This window comes from Pomacea canaliculata, linkage group LG7 (assembly GCF_003073045.1).
Source record: "Pomacea canaliculata isolate SZHN2017 linkage group LG7, ASM307304v1, whole genome shotgun sequence".
Lineage (NCBI taxonomy): Eukaryota > Metazoa > Mollusca > Gastropoda > Architaenioglossa > Ampullariidae > Pomacea > Pomacea canaliculata.
The window spans coordinates 18,757,150-18,784,797 of record NC_037596.1 but is presented as its reverse complement, the minus strand read 5'-3'; the positions used below and the strand labels follow the sequence as shown (position 1 = coordinate 18,784,797).

The window sequence follows — 27,648 nt, the reverse complement described above, 5'->3', positions numbered from 1 at the left end:
AGGTGTGAATACCTTCGTGCACGCGCTTAATATCAGGTGATATGTTTCTGTTGCCTAATCAGTCAATATCTTGTAGATGATGATGATGATGATGATGACGACGACGACGACAATGATTGGTGTATGGCTTTCAAATGAGGCCTAGCGGGAGCTCCATAGCGAGGCTCGCCACAGCGCCATCTGCAATTCTGATGGCGGCCCCGCCCCGTGCCGTTTTAATCCCGCATTAAGCCCCGGCCGTCCTCCTCCTCTCCTCATGGATTAATTGACGTGAAAGACACGTGCGGCCGCCAGTTAAGCGAGGGAGAGCGCGTGCTCTCAGTCCACCACTACCACCACCAGCATCAGCAGCAACGCCATCGCACGGCCGACAGGGAGGCTACTCCTCGCTATCAAGACGCGGAAGAGGGAAGGGACGATACTCTGACCACTGCCGGAGCCGGGGCGTCGTTGTCGCGGAGCGTTATCTACTCCTGACCCGGGCGATGCGGATCTGAGGGTAACTAGTCGCAGCATCACTGGTGGAGATGCCGAGGCTTGGAGGAGTACTGGTGGCGTTCGTCATCTCCCTCGTCAGCAAAACAACCGACAGCAAAAACGGTTAGTTGTTTTTTATTATTATTATTTTTCATAATGTAATGATGTCCGTGCGTTATCCAAAGTACTGGGTTTTTTTTTTCTGTCTGCATGTTTACAGTTGATCAACCTCTGTTTCTTTGCTCCTTACCTACCGGCATGCGTATGAAAATATTTTAGAATTCACGGCAGGAAAATATCTGATGAACTGCATGTTGCATGTGTGTTTATTATTTCGATGGAATACGTTTCCAGATTAGTTTTTTTTCTGAACATTGTATGTTTATTAGATATTTGCATAGAATGTATGTTGTGCAGAACTGGTTGTAGTGAAGTCTACTTGTGCAGTTAAAAACTGTTAGTCTGACTCGCAATGTTCCGGTAAAAATGTGATATAGATCGCGGTAACCTCGCGCTGCTAATATTCACAAAAGAATACTCGGTCAAAGAGAGACAGAGACGTGAGCAGAAAAGGAGACAGAGAGATGAGGACATGTTTAAAAATGTTTGAACAGTTCGAATTTGTCGGTCTCCTCCAAATGCGCCATAAAACCGCTTTTGCCAGAATCTTTCTTGGAGCTCTGTGGGATGCAGAAGGAAAGGGCATCTGGCAATATATAAAACTAAAGGTATCCATCTTGAGGGAAAGTTCGTCGATAGAACCTTCAGTGCAGCCACATGGTGCCTCCTGGAAGGCAAAACACAGTAGTGGGCAAAGATGTTTGGCCAGAAGAGCGCTGGTGGCGAGACAAAGCCGTGGCAAGCGCGCTTTTCGGCAACTTCTTTCATCTTCGTCAATCCCAGTATAAAAACATGTTTTTCCATTTGAGGGACAAAAAGAGCGCGGTATGTGTGCAAACACCAGGGCGGGCGCGCTATTCGAGGCCGAGGTATAGATCCTCCCACTTGCAAGTTCTCTGGAACCGTCTCTAGACTATTAGATCAAAACCCGGCGTACGTCATTTTTCCTCCGGGTGGCAACGAAGTTAGAAGGTTTTACAAAATTAACCGTCCTAGCTCTGTCCCGGTTGCCATGGCAGCCGGTAAGCGGGAGACGACAGTACGGCAAGATTCTTTCTAAAGCTTCCAAAGAAGACAAAATCCCAACCTGTTGGTTAGCTTGATATTCTCATTCACTCGACACCCTCCACCAAAAACAAACAAGATGGCGAGTGTTTTTGTCGACTGGCATCTTATGGAGGACAGGAGAGGAATGCGACATGGCGGCTAAATTAAAAGTCGTTAAGCGGCCGCGCACTGCACACATGTTTTTTTTTTTTTTTCAGGCTGAATCGAAATTGAGATTCTGGACGATTTGGAATCGTAAATGAAGCATCGTTATATCTATTACATACCCGATTGAAGATACGATTTCTTGGCATATTATTTGTTGTGTTTGACAGTTCGGACTCGGGTACTGACCAGTCAGGGTCACTACAAGAGTCGCTGCTTGTCCATCTTGTGGCCAAACTGTGTATTTGTGAAATTACCTGAAAATTGTGTCACAAACCAAAATTCAGAGCTTGCTGTGTAGCTAGCATGGTCTTTTGTGTATTAAGTGTTTTGTCCAAAGTTTAGTGCACGATGAAGTGGATGCGACTTCCTGTTGACTGTGTAACCTGTCTTCACTGCGTGTTGTCTCGCCCAGTGTACTACCCTGCCATGTGCTTGGAAATAGTTCTTCGTGTGTCAGACATGAGATGGTCTCCCAGTCCAAACATTTTTCTTTTTCACCTTACAGTAAATGTGAAGTTTTCATAAACTGTTTTCTTCCATCAAAATCAGCTGATGACATGGGTTCACAGGGTTTGATAATTTTCATCTGTGGTTGAAAAAGAGTAGCAGATGGATGAATTAAAGTTTAGTGTTAGTTTACGACAACAGTCTCTTTAATTCAATATATTACACAAAACAAAGACGAAAAACAAATTAAGGATCGAAGAAACGATGCAAATAGAATAATAGATTATTAAATACCACGAATGTTTGTTTGTTTGTTTTTTTTTTTTTTTGTCTGTCTGTCTGTCTGTCTGTCTGTCTGTCTGTCTGTTTGTTTGTTTCCCTGGGTATTTGTCTGTAGCGGATGCGTCATGCACTATGTCAGGTCGGAAGTAATTGTGTCGAGTGCATGTCGGGACCGTTAGTCGTGTGCTGGCTATCACTGGATGGCGAGCAGCTGCTGTCCGTGTCGTCTGTCACGACGATGCTAAATGAGATGACTGCATGCTGGGCCACTAGCACTAACCTCACAGCAATGTGTGTTGGTGTGTAACGAATAGTCACAGCTCGTCAGCACGTGTGCCAACCAGCAGTCCCATCCTTCGTGTGATCGTTCGATTCCTTTCGTTTACTCTTTATTTCTCCTTTTGTATCTTGTCTTCAGTTTTTCCTTCCTTGTCTGCCCTTTTTTGTTTCTTCCTGTGTTTCTTCTTTCTTTCTTTCTCTTTTTTTAGTTGGTTTAGTTTTGTCCTTGTTACTCCTCGAGGAGCATATGGCCGCTTCTTCTTTTTATTTAGTTAATCCATTTATTCGTCCCATTTCCGTTTGACCTTTATCACTACTCTCCTTCTTTCTGTTCCTCCAGTTGTCAGCACCCACGCTCAGGGCGCACTCTCTTTCTATCCCTGGTGAACACACAAAACACCCCTAGTCACAAATACAGCAAAATTACATTTATGTAAATCTTCATTAGTAGAAGTTTTTCCCCTGAGACATGTCTCAGTTTTCTTGGTTTTTGATAGTATTTGAGAGAAACTAGGTTGGGTAGATGTTCATGTAGTCTTGTTAGTTTAGCAATACACGCCTATTATTTGTTTTTTAAATTGGTGTGAGTATTATTTAATAAATATATATTATTTACTGTAGAGTAAGGCGGTTTCAATGTAAGTGTTGACCGATTGTAAGATATTTGAAGCTAGTTTTTGCTTTTTGTGACACAAGTGTGTCTCTGTTTATCTACCTGTAAAATTGTTTACCGCTTAAAACGGGTGGATGGTCTAAGCAGTAAAAGTCTTTCGTTTGCTCTGTCTTTGACTGCTAAATTCTCCTTGGCCTCCAAGCTTCGTCATAATGGATGAATAAAACTAATGACTGTTCACTTAGCGGCTTCTACCTGTTCGTGGCATTGTTTATGAATGACAAGCAAATTAGTGTGCATGCGTGTATGAGTGTTCATGTGTGTGCTTGCGTGTCAGTCCGTGCGTGTGTGATGCATACACTTGCATCCATTAGCTGCTAAGTTCACGTGTGAGTTCATATTGGATCCACGTTCTTCGTCATGTAAGTCCAGGATAGCGATAAAACATTGATGACTTTGCTCTTGTTGTTAAAAATGTTGCTACCACAGTAAATTATTAATTATCTGTAAAACTGTTTTGTTCTACAACTACCCACCCGCTCCCGTTGCCGTGCTACATGGGTACCTGCTATCTCTGCTGCAGCCCTGAGCGCCACGCCATTCCTCGGGATTCCGGGAGTTATAGAACTGGAATGTTCTGGAGAAGTCTTGGATTCGACAAAACCTTGGTGTCCATGCTGCTGTTTACGCACCGCGATGACCGTATCCTGGCAACGGTCAACATCGTCACCAACGAGTGCACCACTTCCGCCATCTTGTCGGCCTGTGTCATCTTCAAACAGGACACCCGCAAGACGAAGCTCAAGACTCTGATCATGGATTTAGCGCCCAACCACACCCGCAAGTACGGGTGTGAGATCAGCAGTGTGAAGTCTGGAGACAGGGCCAGGACCGACACGTGGCAGTACGAAGTCCTGGGGCTCCGTAAGTTCCTCCTGTGTGTCTGTGGTGTCAGGTCTGAGACCACACACAGATTTTTATTTATTTGTGTGCAGTGCTCAGACTCACTATATCTGGTCAGTACAGTCCGCTAAATATATAAAATATGATTCACTGACCACCACCCCACCCATCTCTCCCTCCACTACACTTTTCTTGTTTGAGAACTTTCACGTTTCCGATGTTCGCAATACCGACTTCATCAAATTAGAAAAAAAAAATGGACAGAAGGACGAGGGATTGCATTCACTAGAAAATCAGGCTTTTAACAAACGATGTATTCTTAAAATGTGAGCTTTATTACAGCCATTTGTCGTTGATGAGAAGAAAATGGATTTATCCAACTCCCATCTTTAAAGCTTCTTTCCATAAAAAAAATGGTTCGTGAAGATGGTCCGTTGTTAATGACTCCTCCATCTTGTTTGTCCTGGTTACATGCTAATGAGCTGTGTGATACTTACTGAATGTACCGAGATGTACTTATGATGCTGCGTGCATTTGATCTTTCTCATTAATTCTGTGGATGACATTCTGATGGATTAATTCTGTGGTTAGTAAGAGGAACATCCTACAGCTTGGTGCCCTTTGACCTTATTGCTAGAATCACTTCACAGGTCTGACCTGCCTCCTGTGTGGTTGCTAAGGTGACATCTACATCAGTGTAGATAGCGAACAGATTTCCTGTCTGAGCCGAGAACTTGTGTTACTTTTTTGTCGAAGCAAAGTCGGAGAGATGTCAGTAGAAATAATGTTTTTCTCTTCTTTGCTTTGTGCTGCATTTGATACTTTGCAACTTTGAAGATTCATTTTGTTTTTTAATCCAAAATTTGAGACTCGCACACCGTGGGACTGGCACACCATTAGCTAATTAGATAATTACCAATCATTAGCTACTTTTTACGATGGCATCGCATATTGAGCATGGTCATCTGCAACTATTGATATTACGAGCAATCCTGCGGGGAGTGAGGGAGAGGTTAAATTCTTTGTCTGTCTGTCTGTCTGTCTGTCTGTCTGTCTGTCTGTCTGTCTGTCTGTCTGTCTGTCTGTCTGTCAATAAAACCTCACTTTATTTGTTGACTGTTTACTGATGTACTTAATGACACGACCATGTGAAAGTTACATGTTATAAGTCAATATTTAAATACAGCAGTTTTATAACTTTATATACGGGGAATGACAAATACAAGTTTGTAATCGCTTGCACTAAAGTTCTAGCCTCTACATCTCATTGACTAGTTGCGATAGAATAGTTTATGTCTACTTCAGTATGTTACTGAGATGACCAGATCACCCGTATGTCCACCTCACTGGCTACAGGTGGGTGGCTACTATCACATTTTGATTGGTTACACATGGCTACAGAAAATTTACTAAAAATATTAGTTTTTACATGTTTAAGTACTGAAATAATTATACACATTAGTCAATGATCACACAAACAACACACAGTCATTTCAAGATTTGTCACTTGTGACATTTAAGGAAACTGAATAATTTTATCAGCTTACAGTTTACGCAAGAGGTTAGTAAGCTAATGATGTTAACGGTTTGTCACTGGTGATGATTGGGTCTGTTAACCTGTCAGTGCTGAGTCATGTACAGCCTTCAGTCTGCATCCACCCGACTCTCCTTCCACCCGGGCATCGCTGTCAGTGCAGGCGCACTGAGCTTTGGTCTTCTGTGGCTTTGGGGACACGAGACTTTCTGTAATGATTGGGTGGATACCCGGTCCTTGGTCTTGTAAGTCGACCGACTGGGATCATCTTTAACTAAACTGTTTATACGTGTAGCTGAAGGAGAGAACTGAGTATCCATGGGTACTCCATGCAGCTAACGACTTGTAATGACAACACACATCTCAACTCAATCCATTGAAAGTTCAAAAGGTCATGCATTACTGCATGTAAGAGACAGGTACCCGCAGTCATCTCTGTCTGTCTTCTTCACTCTGTGTTCGTTGCTCGTAGCTGAGCCTCCGTCGTCTTGTCACTCGATTCGGCACCGTGTGACTCGCCATACATCCGGGTATTGATCACACCCCGCCATGCATGCATCCATGCAGGAATATAGATAGTGAATGGGTGGGTCTATTTATACATCTGTCAAAACCCTGGACTGACGCTCCATTTAGACATTTCCAAAATGACGAGCACTTTTCCCGCATCCATTGACTGTCTTTGTCATGTTTTTTATTCTTCCTGAGTGAGAGAGAGAGAACAAATACTGAGTAACCCTCTAGTACTCTAGGTACATGTGAGCTCTGCTATTCATTTGTCAAACTACGAAAACATGTATGGTAATGATTATATAGAGTGGAGTTTAGTGTGTAGTGTATAGTATTGGTATCTATATATAATTTTACATACAGTAGTGTTCAGCAGATGATCGCTGTATCGACATTGCTAGGACTTCGCGAACATTCTAATTTGAGAAGGCAAATGCAGCCAAACTAGAGAGCGGGACACTGCCGTGCTCTGTCCTGGACATGATGAACCACTCACTCCACTGTTTCTATAGCCATTAAAGTGTTTTAGTGTAAGAGGGTAGCGTAAACAACAACAAAGCCAACTTCCGCTGTGTGTAATATCGCGGATGAGCACTTTACCAAAGTCTTCACACATGTCGATATCACAGACATCATCAGTGCCAGCCTTTCACGGTCAGTCGGTGCAAACACTGGCTGGAGCCACTGGTCAACCACACTGTATGGACTGTACGCATGCGCAGTTGGCCGCCAGGATCGGCGGCTGACATGTCATTACTCTCTTCCTGCGTCTGGGACAGGAAGGAGGGTTTCTTTGTTACCAAGTCTAATTAGCTTTGCTGAGGAGGACAGGGGAAGACGGGGCCGGATGGTGGCAGGAACGTTGACGAACAGACGTCTTCCTGCTGGAGGCGATATTGATTGCTGATGAAAAGATAGGCAAGGAGATGTATGTTTGATATGTGACGGCCATATCGCAAACACGGGGAGAGGGACAAGTAGTGGGGTGACTGGTGCGACAACTAGTGGGGCGAGCTGGTGAGACTTGTGGGGTGACTGTGAGACAACTAGTAGGGCAGCTGGTGAGACAACTAGTGGGGCAGCTGGTGAGACAACTAGTGAGGCAGCTGGTGAGACAACTAGTGGGCAGCTACTAGCGAGAGAACTGGGCAGGGATGTGAGAACTGCTGGTGACATGGTTTTACTCGCAGTCATCTGCATACACGCCCCCTGGTGTTGACATTGTCTTGAATATAAACAAAAAAGTGAGAGGGAGAAACAAAACGAAATAGAATGTGTCATAACTTTGTTTACAAATGTTTGCTTTGTCTGGTGTGAAGACAAAACGACTGGCAGGAATGGGTGACGAAAGAAAAATTGAGCGATTGAAAAAAAAACAAAAAAACAACTATTATCAAAGCTGAACGAGAAGGTCAATAGACAAGCACTGAGACACACACACACTATAGACATATAGGCGAACACAAACGTATACGTTTCTCGGAGTGGTGGTACAAACACGCGATCGGAAGTATACCTCCCCCATTCCCCCGTCCCTTCCTGCCCCCACCCACTCCTTCGCTAAAGACGTTCGTGATGGCAGCCACACGTCTGAAGCACTACCTGTTAAAAGTCGTTAATAATAGATGTCCTCGGAATTTTCCGAGTTGCACTGGTCCACTCCAATCACACTATGGCCAGCTATTACCACGCAGTTACTGCTTTCACCCCTGCTTGCTCAAAGAAGTCCGGGCTTTGATCTTGGAGCAGCTGTCCCCTCCACGCACACACACACCACCCCCAGCCACCCTACACCTCACTAGACCGCCATCATGACCCTCCCGACCTCCCAGCCTCTCTCACCCCCTCCTCCCTTCTCCTCTAGCGTCATCTGTCGAAGGTTGGTGCACGTACTCTTCGTCCGTATCGACGTTGTGGCAACCAGGGGAGGCCACTGCTGCCTCGGCTTCCTTTGCTAGGCGCCGGGCAGATGAATATGTACAAAGTGCGCACACATTACGCGCATTCTTCGCTAATGGAGGCAACGATGCCAGCGGTGGTGCGCGGGGCCCGTGCCATGATTGCTTTGATTATCGTGGCTTTTGTCGACCAGGCACGCGCCAGTAACGGTAAGTTGAGATCATCATCTCTGGTTGTCGTTTAACCCCACTTTTAGTCATTGTCTTTTCAGCGATGACGTCACACTTGACAGTTAGTATTTGCATGTTGCGGTCAGAAGGAGGCCTGCCCACCCGAAAACCTTCTCTCGTAGCTGGTGTTAGTCAGGACTACGGCGTCGTGCGGTGTGAAGAGTGAGGTCATCAGGCTACAGACATGCATGTTCTCGTCAGCGATGATGGTCGTTATCACTGTGTAGTTTGTTTGATGGATTGATTATAAAACTATTTTTTGACACAAAGTAGTTGTTAACCCGATGCATTTGATACTCGGTGCTTGTGAAACCATCTGTGGCCAACCATCATCGGCAAAGCACAGGTGAAGAAGAAGCGATCTCCAGTACCTGTCGGTGTGTGAGATGAAGCAGTCAGTATCCAAGGTCCTGACGTGGCAGTCAAGATGTTAAACTACTTCGTGACACCGATGTCGCAGGAAAAATTCCCTTCTTTATGATTCTGTATTTGTTGTTGCACAAATTTGATGTTCGGAATAGAAATACAAAGCAAAACAAACTTGTCTTCAGCTATCTCTGAAGCAGTTTGTGCCGTGCATGTCTGTAGCCCTGCTGTTCCTGTCCTTCCTCCACTCCCCCATCCTCCGTACTCCCATCCACCTTTCTTCTTTTGTTATTTGTCCTTATCTGACACTCCAATCGTCTTACCACCTGCCGGTCGCCTCATACTTAGCTTTGTCACACACTGAGTGCTCCATCCTATTTTTGCCGAAAGGATTACGAATATAATTACCATTGTTATAGGAGGAGCTTAAAATTGCATTTTATTTTTCATTATGAGAGAAGAAAGACTAAATAAAACCTGTAACATTTTTGAAATCGAGTTTATTTCTTGCATCTTTTGAGATATCCTAAATACTCATCGTTTTCTTTTGTTGTAAATTAGACCCTAACCTGTAAGAATAAGCATCTTGTAAAGTTGATGTCATATTTTGTCCATGTACTAAATAAAATTTAATTAGACGCTTTTAGGAGAGGATAGGAGATAAAAATGAGAGAAAGAGTTTTTGTGATGCTATATTCTTTCTGTGATCGTAGCTAGAGGCAGCTAGTCTTTCTTCTCTTTACTTTGAAGATTCCCACGTCCTTTAAAATTGTATATTCTTCACATCAAGGAATGAGTGTCCGACCATTCCAAGGAATACTGGGAATACAAGAGGTGCAGTGCTCGGGCGACGTGCTCTCCCCTGACACCACGGTCCTGATGATGGCGCTGTACACCATAACCAAGGGAGGCAATGAGATGCGGAGCAGTGTGAGGAACAGTAGCATCGTCTTCGCTTCTGTCAACCTCATGACAGGGGAGTGCACCACGTCGGGAGTTTTCTCCTCCTGCTACATAGACCGGAAGGACTCCCGCAGAACGAGGCTGAGCGCGCTGATCAAGGACCTACCCGAGACTGAAGTTCGCAAGTATGGATGCGAAGTGAACAACGTCCGCACGGGTCAACTGTCAAATCTCATTTCCTGGGTACTGGAGGTCAAGGGCGTCAGTGAGTACCTCCAATCCATTGCAGGAAGCAGGGAGCGGGGGAGGGTTGCGCCCATTAACTCGGGCCAATTAATGTCAAGTGATAATTACCGATCGATGCTGGTGTCATTTAAGTGGTATTAATAATGTGAGGTTGATGTCATGTGAGATGGGTTGGCTGGGTTTCGCGGAGCAGATGACCGGGTACGTGGATAACGAAGTGCGTTTATTGTCAGTTGTTTCTTTCCTCTAACGTCACCAAGACACATGCACTCAGTTAAACCCTTCATTACGGGTATCTGACGTCACGGTGCAGCTCGGTCACTGAACCGTGGCTAATGGCGTTTGCTTCTCTCTCTGTTCACGGATCATTAGCTGGGGTCATTCTAATTTGATTGCATCACACTTACAGCACGAACTCACTTTATTTACTGAGTCGATGTCTCTGACGAACGTGGATTTCTGTCCGTCGGTACATTTAATCGCGAACGTTCGTGAGGTTTAAACTGTCTAACGCAGGGTATGTAATGACAGGAATCATTGAGTGCGATATTCTATAGCAGACAGACAGACAGACAGACAGACAGACAGACAGACAGACAGACAGACAGACAGACAGACAGACAGACAGACAGACAGACAGACAGACAAACAAACAATACACTTCAATCATTATCATTGAGATTTTTCTCCCTCTGTCTCTCCCTAGCACACACATTATGTATATAAACATATGTGTGTTTTGAGATATATATATATGTGTGTACGTGATTGCTCTCAAACACACACACACACACAGCGCGCATACCCATGTTGATCTTACAAATAACAGCTCACACACACACACACACATACACACCTATGTACTTGCCATGTTACATGTAGGCATATTCTAATCGCCCCCACATGTTCATAAATCTTGTTTTTATCTCGGTCGAGCTCACGGTCTTACATCTCACAGCATTACGACAGCGGCTGTCGGAGGAGGAGGATGTCTCTGCTTCTCCAGATACAAACTGGGTTTCCTCTTTTTTTTCTTATTCCTCTGCTTCAACAGACGTAGACTTAAAAAATAAGAGTGACAACCTGCTTTACGAAGATTATCTAATATAAAATATGTTTTCTAGAAAGTCTGGCTCTCTCTTTCTCTCTCTCTCTTTCTCTCTCTCTCTTTCTCTCTCTCGCTCTCTCTCTCTCTCGCTCTCTCTCTTTCTCTCTCTCTCTACCTCGTTACCGAGGAAGCAAAATGTCAGTGAACATGATGTCTATAGAGAAGAAGAAAACCTGGATGTTGTTTGCGTGAGTACAAACCATATTTACCGTCAACCCCTCGTCTTACTTTCACTCCGCGTCTCTCACATTACCTCCCCAGATTTCCTGGCCGGCAGTGATGAGTAAATATCTGCTGTAATCAGTAATTTACTTGCGGTGCCGTGCTAACAGTCCTCCCAGTGAAAGCTCTGCACTCATTTGTTCGTTCATTAATACCTTGTTCTGTCCGTCCGTCATCTTACCTAATCTCACCATCGTTTCCTTCCTCTGCTGCCAGCTCGTCCATCCCGTCGTCCCCCTCCGCCCCCACAAAAATAAGTTCATCCTCCTGTCTAACCGATTTCTGGTCAGCTTTGTCTCTCTCCCTCACCCTGTTTTGGAACGAGTCGCTTTTTGATAAAACAACAGTAATGCACTTGAGCTTTTTCTGGTCTTTGTTGTTTACTAAACATCTCTTGTATCAGCCATGGACGGGGAGGTAACTCCTGGCAGGCAGTGAGGTCAGGCAAGGGAGGGTAACACACAGTCGGAGAGAAGGTGACAGAGGCTGTAATGTCATCTAGTCACAGGAATTTTATTAGTCAAATAATTTTTAAGGCAGTCTGTGTACACCTGGTGGTATTTACCGCAAAAATATTTTTAGATGACACCAAAGCGGGTTTCCAGCATCAGCGCTCGCTCATCGGAAAGAAGAAAGAAAGAAAAATATGTTTGTCACATAAATTACCATGGTTTCATTTTTGTTTGTTTGTTTTTCCTTTCTTTCTTTCTTCAGGGCTTTCCTATATTCAGTTTTTATTCATGTTTTCTCTCTTTGTCTCGTCCTTTGTTTCTGTCAGCGTCTTCTGTCGTCTGCTCTACAAGACTACAGAAGCCTCGCGACAGGTAAACATGAGCCGTACATCAAGCCATGGACACAAATAGCTTGCTGGCTTCTGGTAGCAGGCAAACACCAAACTTTTTTGTCAATACGAACTAACTCAAAATCGCTAAGAAAGTCGCAAAATGAAAGAAAATTCCTCCTGCTTTTTTTAATTGCTTCGAAATGGGAACATCGAGCAATGAATGTGTCTTTTGAACTTCAGGCAACCATCGGGTCTATTTTTCTTGTTGACTTCTCGCGAGGTTATCCTCTCCTACCGGAAATCAGAAGCTCGCGGTCTCTTGCTACGAATGCAGATGTTCATGCCATGGGGATGGTGGGGATGGAGGTGAGGTGATTCTCCCATCACCTGTTGTCTAACAGGTGTATTAATCACAGGGCTGGAGGAGACGGGAGAACCAGTCACCAGGCAGAAAGAGAGCTGATGTGACTGTGTGAGACTTGATGTAAAGAAAGATGACGACGATGAAAGAGTGTGAGCCTTGATGATTGGGTGGCTGGCTTTTTACTTTGGAGTTGTTATGGAGACGGGTATACTTGCTTGACCGCACTTTGGTGAAATAGAGCTTTTGAAAGATGTGAGATGTGGCTTTATTATCATCTTTCTTTTTATTTATTGATCTATCAACTATCGACCTACTTATGCAAAAATTCGGTGGCAGTGTGTGCGTGCTTGTGTGTGTGTGTACGCGCGCGTTCGAGTGCTTACGAGATACATAAGTACATGCGCGTGAACTTTTGAACTTGATATAGATGACTTGGAGGGTGGAAATGCCCTTATGTAAAGAGATAAGAATTTGGCTGTCACTTTTTTATTTATTCCCATCTTCCTCGAAGAAAAAATTGTTTCTGTGAAAAATTCAATGCTGTTTTCACCATGTTTACCTGAAAACCGGAAGTGATATTCTTTGCCCAGCTGCTTGGCCCACCAAGCCTTTGAGAAGACCCAGCGAAGCGCTGGCTGCCAAACTAAATATTCGCCCTCATGCCAGGGTTTTTGACTGGGAATGCAAATACTTCACTTGGTATGCATGAAGAAGTGTTACTCCTTCTACCCGCTGCTAGCCCCGGGAAACGTTCAATAATGCAGTTGCAGGGGAAATCATTCTCTCTCACTGCCAGCCATCACAGATGCAAGCGAGGTAACTGCCTTTCTTTGAGTCTTTGGCGCCAGTCGCAGTGCCGCACCATGAGTGCAGCCGCTTGCGTCCCTGCAACATGGCTGCGTGCGTGTGGACACCATGCCGGAGGTCTGTGCGCACTCCCGCACTCCTCCTTCTCCTCCTTCTCTTCCTCCTTCAGCTGCACAGCACAGGTGGCAACGAGGAAGGTAAGTGTCATTTCGAAAATATTTTTTACGACTTTTTAACAAAGAAAAGTTCAGACTTTTGTGTTTAATGATTTCTTCCTCTACCTCTCCTTCCTGCAAGCTCCTCGGTGTTTGTCTTGAGTTTGTCTTCAAGCGAGCAGATGCAGGGTGCAGCGTTGCCAACGAAACAAACAAACAACACGCCTTTCATTATACACACGATATGAAGGGACAGGCAACAAATAGAAATCCTGTGTATAGAACACTTTTTTTCCTTAGAGAACATTTTTCACATGCATCACTCGGTCTTTTATAAAATTAATTTATAGAAAAAGCTGTTTCTACACGTACCAAGTCTTGATGGAAGAAAATGAAGCAGGAATTTAATGTTGACAATGTGGCGGATAGAGAAGTGATAGACTGAAGGAGGGTACAGTAAGCTGTGGGTAAGAATGGCAAGCCATTAATGTCAATAAAAACAATTTCCACAACATAAACAGTCGGCAAACAGCCATTGTATCAGCAGTTTATCGAGTTACTTGACATCGTTAGCTGCTCCGACAAGACTTTATTCACACATCACATCGGTTATCTACTCTGTAAACATCCATCTGTTACTCCATGTAGTAAACTGTCTTGTCTACCAGCACTTCATTTGTTACAATTCGAGTTGCAGTAATAATAGACAATTAGTGGTTGAAATTTTTTTACCTTTTTATCGTCAATATTTTCTAAGCTTAGTTATCTATCCCATGAGTAATTTACTATTACTTTAGGGTCATCAGAGTCGTGACCTATGACATCAATTATTCATCACAACACTAATCATTGAGTCAGGTGTCAATGAGACATAACGATAAGTCAGCACTCAGGTAATTTATTCCTAAATTGTTGCACCTGTAATCTCCTACATGACCGTGCATGACCGCACCATTCACTCAGATGAAGATAAGGCTTCACTTGACTCTGTCACGTGACCTGGCAACACGTTGTAAACAGTTACCTTGTCACCTGACCCCAGTGTTATGAGGCTGGTTACACCGGCATCTGCAGCTGGCCGGCGGTTAGCCTCATAGACGCTGATTGGTGCCTTATCGATGACCACTTGACAGAGTGAGCCATTCCTCGACACGTGACTCACTCCTTGTTTAGACATTAGTTTTGACTGGTCACGTGAGTTGATTCAAAGTCTGGAAACACACGCCAAGCAAGTGTTGGCTACAGAAGTTTAATGTTTAGCAAAGGTTGTTGAGTGTGTTAACCTTGTTGATGACATGGTAGATGATTCTTAACATGTTTGCCAGTAAATACGAAATATGTCTTCACGATAAACACTAGAACATCAACATCGGAGGATTAAAAAAAATTACTCAGAATCCAAAATAATTCCGGAGTTAACTTTGATAAAGTTGTTATAGTAAGACAGGAAATTATCTGGCTATGATAATGATGATGATTGATGATGATGATGATGAGGAGGAGGAGGAGGAAGATTGTTGATTGTTGTTGATGTTGATGATGACGATGATGATGACGATGATGATGATGTACAGTCAAGGAAAGCACTGTGAGCTAAACGCTTTGTTATATTTTTCCAGGAATGACTGTTCAGACGTTTCAAGGGATACAATCCATACAGGAAGTGTCGTGTTCCGGCAAGGACCTTTCCTCCGACACCGACGTCTTCTCGATATCGTTGTACTCTGGCAGCGACCTCCTTGCGCAGGTCAACGTCATGAAAAATGAATGTACGACTTCCGGGTCGTTTTCCTCATGCATTATTAACGAGCGCGACTCGCGGGCCACCGTGCTGCGGACTCTGGTGACGGACCCCGACCACAGGAGGACCCGGGACTTTGTTTGTGAGATCAACAGTCTCAAGGCGGGCAGCAGGTCGCAAATCTTAACTTGGAAAAGGGCGATAACCAGGCTGCGTAAGTTGCTATTGGACTGAATTCCCTCCGCTTTGTTTGTCAACACGAAATCCATTCCCTTCTCAAGTAAGGCGTGTTACTCAATACTCATAGTCTTTGAGTGGAGAGTATAAATATATAATTTACTGAAAACTTACATTTTGTTTTAGTGACTGTTACGATGCTGAGATATACTATCATGATGTTAGGAGAGGGTTGTAGTTCGTGATTTATATTTGCTGAGTCCTTTGTTACGTGCGATGCTCACCCGATGTATCGCGGCTGTAGTGACCATCATGGCGGGTAGGTGGACGTCTTCGCTCGGACACACTCGCGACATCTGTTGGCAAGGATGGCAGTCGCTAGTTTTCTCGGGGCATTGCATATCCAACCAACCCGTATTGTATGATGGAGACCGAATTCTCTGGCATAGGTAACCATGAAGGACAAAGCTGATACGTCCAATACCTTTAACATCATCATTATTTGAGGTATCATTGGTGATATCGTCTATGTTTTTATCTTTATGGTCATTATCCCTTTTAGTTCAGATGTTGATAGTGCGCACACACACACACACATGTACATACACACCTACACACATACATCTGCGCGTGCTAAGTCGTTTCATTGTTATCCATTTAATGATCTTTAATGTATCACACACAGGCATGGATGCACAAAAAGAGACGAGCTCACATCTGTTAGCCAGCACACAGGAGGTTGGGTTGCGAGCTGCATGGGTCGTAAAGATGAAAGGATGGCGAGGTCTCAGGTGGCCGGCATGTTTACGGCGGCTTTGTTTCTTAATGCTCGCAGATTACTATTGTTTTCACAGCGCCGACACAAAACAGCCTCGTGTTCATCAAGACTTGTAAACTAATGCACCCAGCGATCTCAGACCTACATACCCTGTGTTTTGTGCCAGCAGGTCTCGGCTTGCCGACTACCACGTGTCTTTCCTGCGTGCTGTCTGGCACTACGCGCACCACCAGACAGTGCATGCCGGGACGGTCGTTTACTGTTTGACTCCAGCAGTTTCAGGTCATCCCCTTTCCCTTTCCCCTCCCCCCAACCAACCGCTTCCTCCATTTTGCCTGTCGTTCTGCTGGAGGCGGGGTGGAGCGGAGCCAAGAGGCCGATGGCTTTGTTCTGAGAGATTGACATTTCGGCAAAGATCAATATTTCCTCACAAAGTCACAAATATTGCCCATGCGGTTTCCCCAAGTTTGACAGAAAGAATGGTCGCGAGTCTCAAGCAGGATATGGCTGGCTTTTAGCGTCAACTGTTGTTATCTTGTCCTTCAGGATGTGGAAAAAGCAAATGTAAATTACAAAGAGTTATTTCGCAGCACCGAAATATTCCTCCATCCATATGTTTCTGGTGTGTTGTTCTCAAAGAATAACGGTCTCATGAGAATCATCGAAACCTTTATTTACTTGTTTATATGCAGATACCTATTTCTCATCCTCTCTCTCTCTCACACACACATTATTTTATATATCTCTTCTTTCTACTTTATGTACTTTCATAGATTGAAATCGTGGAAAGGAATAGACAATGATGCAGCTTTATTGACGATATCGATAACGGATACAGACATGCTTCACTGGGATGTCTGCTAGTGACTGGCAAATGGTTATTATTAACCTAACCCTATTCCTGCTAATAATTTTGAAATGTCGCTGTTCAGAAGGTGACAGCGCAGAACATTTCAGTTTCCTATCGACCTTCATGACAACGACAACGATGAACGTGGCATCGCCACGAGACAGAGCTCCTACCAGTGACAGGGGCAGATAATTCGATATTTCTTTTTTTTCTGAAATGCGAGATACGGAATTATTTAACTTGGTCTGTCGCCCACTTTGGCCCATAAATCGATGGTGTTTGAAATTCAAAAACCAAATGCCATGGCACCTGCAAGTGAACCGTGTAAACACACTTCATAACGGCTACGATAAAACTCCGCTTGGGCGCTGGGTAAATGATAGGGGTGGAAAAGCCCCATAGGCTCTGGGGAAATAACTCTGCGCTCCTATCAGCCACCTAGGAATCAAGGGGGATTATCTTGACGGCGCGAGGACGTCAGTACGGCAGAAGACTGGCACAGTGGAACAAAGCCACAGAACTCGTGGACCGACCAGCAGCTAAGAATGCTGGGAATGATGCTGCCATGTCTGGCGCTGACATTTCAATTTTCCTGCTCTTCTGCACAAGGAGAACGAAATGGTAAGTACATGCTCTTCATATTTCTCTCTTTTCTAAACTCGTTTCTAGGGTTAGGAGGAGCCTCGCGAGTAAATTTCGTGAGGACAAAAATGTAGGAGAGAAATTCTCCATTTCAGAAGACAAGGCAGGGATGGTAGGAGGACAGTCTCGACCGCCAGTGTCTCTTGTCTCTAGAATGCTAATCGCTTGATATGGATATGGGACAGTCCTGAAATTCAGTATGGAATCAAACAGTTTTATTTTTTTCTTGAAACCTGTTGGTTGACTGAAGTCTCTGCCGAGGATCAATGTGAAGCTTCACCAGGAGCCTGGAGTCACGATGAAGGTCGAGCGATGTGTCAATATTGCTTCACACAGTTCTCGCAGTTTCTCGTGAAATTTCCTCCGAAGTTCAAACGATTATTAGCTAGTCTTTCTTGCTGGCAAAAACTGAATTAAATGGATTATAATATCCAGCAAAGTCTTTCCGTCTGTCTTACAAACGGACTGTCCACTTGTTGCAAAAATAATCTTATATTTATTTATTTTATAGAATCCTCTCTATACCATTGTGTCTAGTCGTTGGCGTTTCCTCTTTCCCATTCTTTTCTCTTTTCCTGAAATCCTTCTCCATCCTTTTCTTGTCCACCATGTCTGTTTGCAGAACGTATGGCTCTCACGTTCATTTTTCTTCGCCTGTTTCGTTCACCATAGGAAATAAAATAAATAGGCAAGTAAATATTAATGATCGCTTGAAACATAATCGTTTGACATAACAGGCAGGAGTGCTCTCTAAAAAAGCAGTGTAAGCCGATACCTATGTTGCAAGATGATGGTACATTTGACAACTGCGCATGTCAAGACGGCCAAGCGAATTTGTGGCCAAATGTGCAAAATCCAGTCACATACTGTATGCCATGTGTCTGGCTTAGAGTGGCCTTAAAGCAATTGGATCCCTCGCGGATATTTCGAAATGACCACGCCTGTCAAAACGCGAGAAAGAGCGGAAAAGAGGGATCAGGCCGTGTCAGGAGGGCCAGCCACGATGTTGTCGATATTCTAGAATTTCCAGAAACAATTCCATTATTTTCTGCATGGGTATCGGAACACGTTCCATTGTTGTATAAAAATTATTAAAGCTACCCGAGCTTCAGCATTTTGTGAGAAACGAAGACTACTTCATCTAGCTTCGTGGTCTGTCGCATCCCATTATTTCACCTCCAGGCCGCGTTGAGCGTGAAATGTTTGCTCGATAATTAGCGCTCGTTTAATTGGTCAGCTTCTCATTTCGTGTTTGTAGCTCAGACTAACATTTCAGAGGAATTCACAAGCGTGTTTCTCTGTATTTTTAAATGCATCCATCTTTATTTTAGTCAGTCAGTCTTCTTGGATATATTCATGTCAGAGTCTAGACATCGCATTTCTTTTTGGCTTTGCGTCCATCTTTTTTTTCTCTCTATCTCTCTATCTCTCTTACCATTTTTCAAAACCTTTACAAGTTATTTACTCTTCAAAGATCTAACAAAATAATCAGGTACCTATTCCCACGTCCTTTGACCTTTGGTGTTTGTCTCACAGGCATGCGCGCGCATGCGTTCGAGGGCGATGACACGATCGTGGAGGTGGTGTGTTCAGGGGAGGAGCTGGAGTCTGACGCCACCCTCCTTTCCCTCATCCTCTACGCTGACGACAACGACAACCGCATCTTGGCCTCCGTCAACCCCTTGACCGGCGAGTGCACGACCTCTGACACCTTTTCCTCCTGCGTCATTGATGCGCGCGACTCGCGACACACCCGGCTGCGCTCGCTGGTACTGGACCTCAAAGAAGGGACTTTCCGTACCTACAGCTGTGAGGTCACGGCCGCCAGGTCGGGTCATAAGACAAAAATTATTCTGTGGAAGATCCCGGTGTCTCGCAATAGTGAGTATTTAGTTACCTTGGTCTTTATATCCAACCTGTGTTGAGCTTGGTCAGCATGTCGATGTTGATGCGATGGTCGGTCTGGGTGGTCATGCTTATGTTCTTGCTTGGTCCTGGTCCTGGTGCAGTGTTTATCCTGGTTACCATAACAACCTAACTGCGTTTACCCTGGTCGTGTTCATTATGATCATCTTTAAATCCTGATGATCATGTGAACTGCTGCTAATCCTGTGCCAGGTGTTTATTTTGTGATCATGCTAAATCCGGTTCACTGAGCGATAATTAATACCGTTCATCAAATTTGTTAAATTAATCGTGTTTAACATGTAATAATAGTAAACTTGGTGGGTTTTATTAATCCTGATTATCGATTACAATGATCATATTAATAATGTGATTTCATCCTGGTTACCATAATTTCTGTGGTCATAGAAATAATGTGATTTAATCCTGGTGACCTGCTTCATCCTGGTAATAATGCTGATCCTTATCTCATACTGAATCCATAGGTGTTCAGATGAAAATATTTTAGAACACCGTGTATGTAATACATTCAGCAAACACTTGGTGTGGCGATAGTTTGGTAGACTTGGTGACATGAATGAATTATAATGTGGACCGTGTGATTTCAAGTGAATAGAGAATGTGACTTGGAAGCGGAGCAAATTGATATTCACATCGCTAGGATGACTACAACTTGATATTAATGTCTCCACAATCACTCCGATATACATCCACGAAATGCTGCATCACTACAAACTGATACACACGTCTTCATACTCTTTATTAGTTTTATCTTATCTTTTATCTTTATTTATTACTTATCCACAATCACTATTTTCTCCTTCGCTCTCAACCTACCAAACACCTACTATCCTCACTTTATATACGTTTCCAATTTTATTAATACTTATCCTCAAAAGATGTACTTGCCATAAAACTTTTTTTTACATTCCAGTTAAAGTGATAATTAATCAAACTTTGTCATTTCCGATTTACAAACGGCTTATTGGTCTAGCGTGGAGAATCCTATGGCGCCGCCACAGAATGTGGATTATTCACGCTCCAGTGAGCCGCCGGGCCGTCAGTCAATCAGACAAGCAGGCAAGCGAGGAATAAAGGAAGCAGACATGCAGTCAAGCAAAAAGCTACATACACGACGATTTGAATCCACTAACCTGTAGGTCACAGTCCGCGCGGCAAGTCCGCCATTTCTCATTTTCTCCCCTCGGTACCCTTGGGTTGTCGTTGTCGCTGTCGTGCTCGGGGTGGTGGAGATGAGGCGGTCGAGATGACGAGGAGTGGCCAAGACGGGGATGACAAAACAATTTTAAAAAGTCTTTTTTTCTGTGGGAGGTCAACTTCAGTTATGTCCACTTGTATACTAGGATCTGTCCGCACCACTACCTATGGGAATCTCCCTCTGTAATGTTTATTTATCAATGACAACATATGCGCATGTCTCTTTGTTTTGGTTGGGCTGGTCACGTGTCATATACTAGTATCGTGTTCTTATGTCAAGGAACGCAAGACCAAGCCAGTGGCGTGAGATGTGCTCACCATCGTATATTGTTTCTAACACCCAGTCATCAGCTGCAAAAGTCCGAAACTTCTTTCTCTTACACAGACACACTGCCTCTCTCACTTCCTCTTGTCTTCCTAGAGTCAGGAAGGCTATACTCTTACCACGATATATCTTAGCTTTGCTTTTATAGTATAACCGTTAAGTATAATTATGGCGGTGGCCTCAACGATTTATTTCAATTTAACCCTGTCTTTCTGTTTGTCCTGTTTAGTTGTCTAACTGGCTGCCTGTCTGTCTGCCTGTCTGTACGAGAAAAGTTGTTAGTTCTCGATCGCCACTAGGTCAGGGGATGAAGGGGGAGGGGCATTGCAACTCGACTTTTTTCACCGCGTCTGTATTTTTTCCCCTAAAATCGTTTATCTATTTTCCTCTCCAGCAAATTGTAACATAAGACTGGAGGAGGAGAACACTGGGCCTGTCCAGCGGTTGCGACTGTTGCAGTGATTTTTCCCCTTCACTCGATACTATCTCGCTCTTTTCTCTGCTGTAAATTCTATTTTCTAAATCATCCTTGCTTAAGTCTGTAGTGTAACATGGGAAGGATTTTCAAATACTTGGGCATAACTTCCTCGTGGCCAGCTGTAATTAAAACCTCAGCCATAAACACGGTTATCCACTGGTTAGATGGCGCGCCTAGCCCAGTCCCCCTTGTTGGGCTTGATTTTGATGTTGATGGATCGTTACTAATCTGCTGCGAAGGATAATCAGATCGCACGAACAGCGGGTCCCTGCTTTCTAGCCGTTCATTAATCACACGGGGGCGGAAGGAGGGGGAAGGGGAGAAAACTCCAGGGACCAAGTTGCGTGGCACTCGATGGCGCACTATTTCAAAAGGCAAAAGGGGAAGACAACGCGTTTTACTATCGAAAATTGAAGGGAAATTACTCTTGCCTCCCCGCCTTACTGGAAACCCCCCGGACCCTCCGCTCTCCTCCTCACAGCGGCTTCAGGAAGAGGACGGCCAGGACTGGCTTGTCAGTTGCTGTGCATCACGCAGGCATGATAAGGCTAGGACATCCAGCAGCAATGGTGGACATTCCCAGCAGGCCGTTGCTGCTGCTGCTGCTGCTGTTCTGCATCCTGGCACCGCTCGTCATCAGTGGACTGACCGACAGTCACGGTACGTACTTCTACTTTATATCTCCCTCCCACGCTACCCCATCATCTTGTTCTACCCTCCCTTCTACTTCAATGTTTTGTGGAAATTATCCTGATGTCGTTCAGCTGAATAGCTTTTTAAAACATTTCACTCGGTAGCCTGGAGTAGTAGTAGCTGTGTGTGTACTGAGTGAGAGAAAGATGTGTGTGAGAGAGAGAGGGAGAGAGAGAGAGAGAAGAAAGTCTGAGGTTCAACTTAATGTTCCACCATTGCCTGCCAACCTCCAGTTTCCATCTTAGGATTGGAAAGTGTGGGTGGGGGAGAAGGTCGAGAAGTTCATTATTCTGTGACAGTTTGATGAGCTCAGACCAAAAGAGCCTACAGATATATTTGTCCCGAGTTTTATTTTTAAGTCTTCATCATTCCAGTCTCTAGGCACAAATCTGCATATCGACACAATCTGGTTTTCTGGATTCTCTTCCAGAAAAGAAAAGGCAAAAAAAGAAAAATAAATATAAAATTAAAAAGAGAGTTAGTTGCTCACATCTCTGGTTTCCGTCCGTATGATCTGGAAAGAATTAGTTTTTAATTAAAATTGAGAACTGCCATTGTGATTAGTGGATTTCGTTGACCAGTAGTAACATAACAGAACTAAGATCATGAATATTTATATATAAAGTACGTATAAGTACTAACCGTACTAACAGTGCTAACATAACAAAGGCATGAGTATACGCGGATAGGACATTGCCCTCTCCATTGCTCCTATTTGTTTCACTAAATTATTTACTATGTTGTAATCGTCTAAATGTCAAGTTTATTATCGCCATCACTCACACCACTGTTGTCACTGACACAAATGTCACCTCTAAATGCTGACTTTGTAGTCATTCTAACGATCCTCCTCCTACTCCCTCCTCCTCCTCATCCTCCTCCTCATCATCATCTTTATCATCATCTTTATCGTCATTTTCATCTTCTTCTTCATCATCATCATCATCATCATCATCATCGACGTCGTCGTCGTCGTCATCATCATCATGGAAGGAATATACTCTCTCGAGTGACATTGTCTTTTTCGTTGCACTTCATCATCGTTGAAGAGTGCTAGAGTTTCCTCTCGTCTGCACAGCGTTTTGCGAGAAAAGGGAAGCAACTCTTACAAGGGAGCAAATCCAGTAATGTAGAAGCTTCTCGCTTTGACAAATGCTGGAGTTATCGTCTCCTTCGTCTGGAAGCTTTTCTCGCGATGGATGGAGCCTTCATGGCGTCTGTTTGCAGGACACAGGGCTTAACACTAAAATGTGTGTGAGTTCACAGGTGCGGACATGACTGGTGATAAACGATTACAACGGAAAGAAACAAAGGATAAACATTTTAGTCTGGATTTTCCTTCGCTTTAATTACGAGCGAGCGAAGAACACCTGCAGCCAAGCACCTTTTGTTTTCCCATAGAGTTGTTGATATGTGTGCGTGTTATTGTTTACTAGCGCTTCACATCTTGTAATCAACTTCGAAAACAAGTAAGGATAGTAAAACCTCGAACACAAACACCTGACCACACCTGTGTTCCAGCATTGCAGCAACCCTAGATGTACGTTTTACAAAGTTTTAAAGAGGTAGACGCGAGCGCGCGCGCACACACACGCACGCACGCACACATACACCAGATAGCAGGAAGAAGTAAACAAAGTTAAAAATAACAGTTACACATTCTGTTCAATTAGTACCTTGATGAGAATCGAACCCTGCAGGTAACAGTGCCTGTGCTACAGGAGCTCCTGTCAGAGTAACAGTGAAGCTGTGGAACTGCTCTGTTATGCTCAAGTCGTGAAACTTAATAGGGGTCAGAGGTCACTGACCAACATTACAGGGAGGCTTTGATGTGGGACTTTGCAAACGGTATGGCAGATTAACTGCTTCTGCAAGACGACGATAAGACTGATGCAGTGGTCGTAAAATGCGTTTAGCATAGGCTGGCCTTAGCAGCTAGGCTTGCACAGGGTATGTAAGGCAGGACAGCACGCACACACACACACGCACACTTAGATACCCACACCTACACCATCACTACCACCATCACAACACCTACGACACATCCCGCGCGCGGATACACATACAAACACACTGAAAGTTTTCAATTACACAGATGCGCATGCGCATAGAAGGCTGCCTCTCCAGCAATTTGTTTCCTAACACCACAGACTCGGGTATCCTGCAGGCCTGCTGTGCAGATTGCTAGATTGTACAATAAATCAATCGGGTGGCTCTTTAAACTTTGCAGGACGTTGTTTGAGCCGTCACGGCCTCGGTCACGTAGCCACTCGGCGGCAACCGTTAGGTGACGTCACTGTTGGACACCCTGTGACGGTGCGTGACGTGAGCTGGTTACGGTAGCGCTAGCCTAACATCTGATCCTCGGGTGGAAAGCTCTTCCATGATTACACCTTTTGTCTACCCATACCTGTAAATAGTCCCGAGACAAACACCAGCTACCCATGGAACGGAGTACCCTTCCTTTCTACCTTCGGGTAAAAAATGGTTAGACAAAGAATAAAATCACGGCAGTCATGCACAAATAAGTATTAAGTCTGAGAACATGTAAGCAACAGATAGTAAGGAACATCCATCGGTCACGTCAGCACAACGATCAAATGTCATGTGAGACGTAGGACTGGTCGCGTCAACACATCATCATCATCATCTTCATCATCATCATCATCATCATCATCATCATCATCATCATCATCATCTCTTATTTAACAACAAGGTAAAGTTGAAATAATGTAGTGAAGCGTGTTACACCTGTAATTTTGACAGTAATTTTTCTTGCAGGACTGATAGTGAGGGCATTTCAAGGAGTGAGTTCCATACCGGAAGTGGAATGTTCAGGGCAAAGGTTGAACCCTGACACATCTGTCTCGGCGATCGTTCTCTACCAGTCGGTGAGGGGGATGGTGGCCTCAGTGAACTTAATGAACCGAGAATGCCAAACCACCGACAGCTTCTCCTCCTGCGTCGTTGACGACAGCAACTCGCGCAACACCCGCCTGAGGACCATCGTCATCGACATGCACGACAACGAGCGCAGGAACTTCTCCTGCCAAGTGACCATTTTCCGCTCGGGAGAAGGGTCCAAGATTATTTTCTGGAACCTCCAAGTGGAGAAGTTTAGTAAGTACAGCGTTGTGCTCGTAAGCTCGTGCTAAAGACCGGGTGCTCCAGGTGGGCGGTGCCTTCTTCTCACCCTTTCCGAAACTAGACCTCGGGTATGTGCGTACATATGATTGTGGGTTGGAAAACGTATAGCGCAACTGCTGTAATGGTTAAATTTATTATTCAACATCTTTCACTTTGTACAAAAATGATGGTCAAATTTTGGAACTCTCTTCCTCATCACATTCGCCACTCGGACTACCAGGCTACATTCACACGCTCTCTGTAACAAAATGCCAATCTGTTCACTAAGTGCTATCCCTGAATTACTATCTTAACTGCCTGGCAATGTCGCCTGTCGTGCTAACCGTCATGTCACGACCCCATCTTACACTGTTTATATTATCTACATCCCTGCATACCTTCATCATTGCTTTACCTTCTACTCTTGTACCTCATCTTGATGCTGTTCAGTGTGTCTGTAGTACCTCACTGTCTACTGACTGTTATCTTTCATTTATCATCATTGGTCTGCGCAGAGAATTTAAATTTATCTTGTCATGGCGGTGCGCATATCAGTTAACATTTTTATTATTATCATCATCGTGATAGAATTAATATACACTTCTCGAGTTAGATTGTCTTTTTCGTTAGACTTAATTATCGTCGATGCACACCCCGGATACGTGTGCAGACCACGTGACAGAGTTTCCTCTCGTGTACACAGCTTTTTGTGAGAACAGAGGCAGCAACATCGTCATAAACATTTCCTACAGCTTCTTTACTAAACCTTGTGCCGACATAGAGATCACATGCTATCAAATATGCAGCGAGTATGGACAGACATCAGGTAGTACACATCACCACATAATGTAGTCACGTGAGTAGCTTTTGTATTATTATCATTATTTTCACGTGAGCTTCTCCTTTCCGTCTAGTTTGCTAGACAGCGTGCGTGTATGTGTGTGTGTGTGTACATATGTATATATGTTGGATTTTTATTCCATATCACGCCTATAATATCATTCATATTTACTGTTGTATATTTTTTGCTACGGGTTCTTGTCTACTTTGATTGAACCTGAAGGTGACCTAGACCTTGCTCTCCTGATTCTGGGTCATGCTGTCTTTTTTTCTGATTTTATTCTAAAGATACTTTCGCTACAATCATAAGAATAAACTAAGAGAATAAAACAAGGGAGCTGATTACTACTCCGGTCCTTCGTTTCCATTTGCATGTTATTTTTCCTGCATGCATTTGCGATCAAATTGTCGCCCCTTAGCGTCCGCGCGAGGCGAGGGTGGGAATCGATGATGGACGTTCACATCACATGACTGCCATGTGACTTCTTTTTGCCCTCAATGCTCAAAAATACTTCTCTTTTTTCTTATTGACCCACGAAGTTCGTATTTTGCCTGTGGCTCAATAGGATCTCTCTTACAGGGTTATTTCTCCTTCCGATGCTTTAGCTGGAGTTTCTCATAAAGACTAGCAAATTGTAAAATAAATTATATTATCGACTCGGTTAAAATAGAAATAAATTTCACTAACTTCAGTTGATCTCATTCCTTACAAAGTAGTAAGTCAGGCCTGTCTATACCACGCTTGAATTCCATTCTCCACAGTCACTGTACATAGAGATGTGCGTTCCTTTCCTTCATATGCCATGTGTACATAGCTTAGTAAATCTGTGTACTATGGCATGTCTATATGTACATAGTGGTTATATACAGTCTTCCGTTGTTTGGTGCCAGTCGCTTTGGGGAGCAGATGAATAGACCCGGAGCTGCTATTCTTTTCTTGGGCGAGAAAAAAACAAGGTCCTGCAAGGAATGACTCCTCCCCTTCTTGACCTTCCTATTATCTACCTCCATCTCTGATCACCAAGGTGTTAACCTACATCTCAAAGGTACCCTAAAGAACAGTTTTGAACAATTCGTGCCGGGTGGCAGTCCAACCACACCAGCTTATCCTGCTTGTAGGAGTTCCTGGTGTCCTGCCACTGTCTAAACTAACCATATTACCATGTCTTCTGTACATTCGTACCTTAAACCACTTTCTTTTCATTTTTTTTAATTTTAAATGATCTATTAAACGTAACCTTCATCAATGCCAGATTTGATACCTTGCTGTATCACGTAATTATACTTCACCTTCGACACTTCAACACTTGCTTTGTTGTTATACGGCTAATGACAAGTCTCCTGACACAGTTGGTAGCGATCTACCCGGTTGTGATGCCATACACTGTAAATGTCCTACCCGTTGTCGGTC

The 27,648-nt window shown here is 44.0% G+C and overlaps 2 protein-coding genes across 2 annotated transcripts in view; both read left to right on the top strand.

Annotated features, from left to right (window-relative positions):
• Positions 1-27,648, top strand: part of LOC112568945 — a 197,683-nt gene that overhangs the window by 13,722 nt on the left and 156,313 nt on the right. The gene's annotated exons all lie outside the window — the stretch shown is intronic.
• The window catches only part of LOC112568946, an 88,148-nt gene continuing 60,704 nt past the window's right edge, over positions 205-27,648 (top strand). Inside the window, exons 1-3 of the mRNA XM_025246532.1 lie at positions 205-600; positions 4,017-4,357; positions 9,666-10,043. Of these exons, the coding sequence (XP_025102317.1) occupies positions 4,066-4,357; positions 9,666-10,043 (670 nt within the window). The 5' untranslated portion in view covers positions 205-600; positions 4,017-4,065. The remainder of the gene's footprint in view (positions 601-4,016; positions 4,358-9,665; positions 10,044-27,648) is intronic.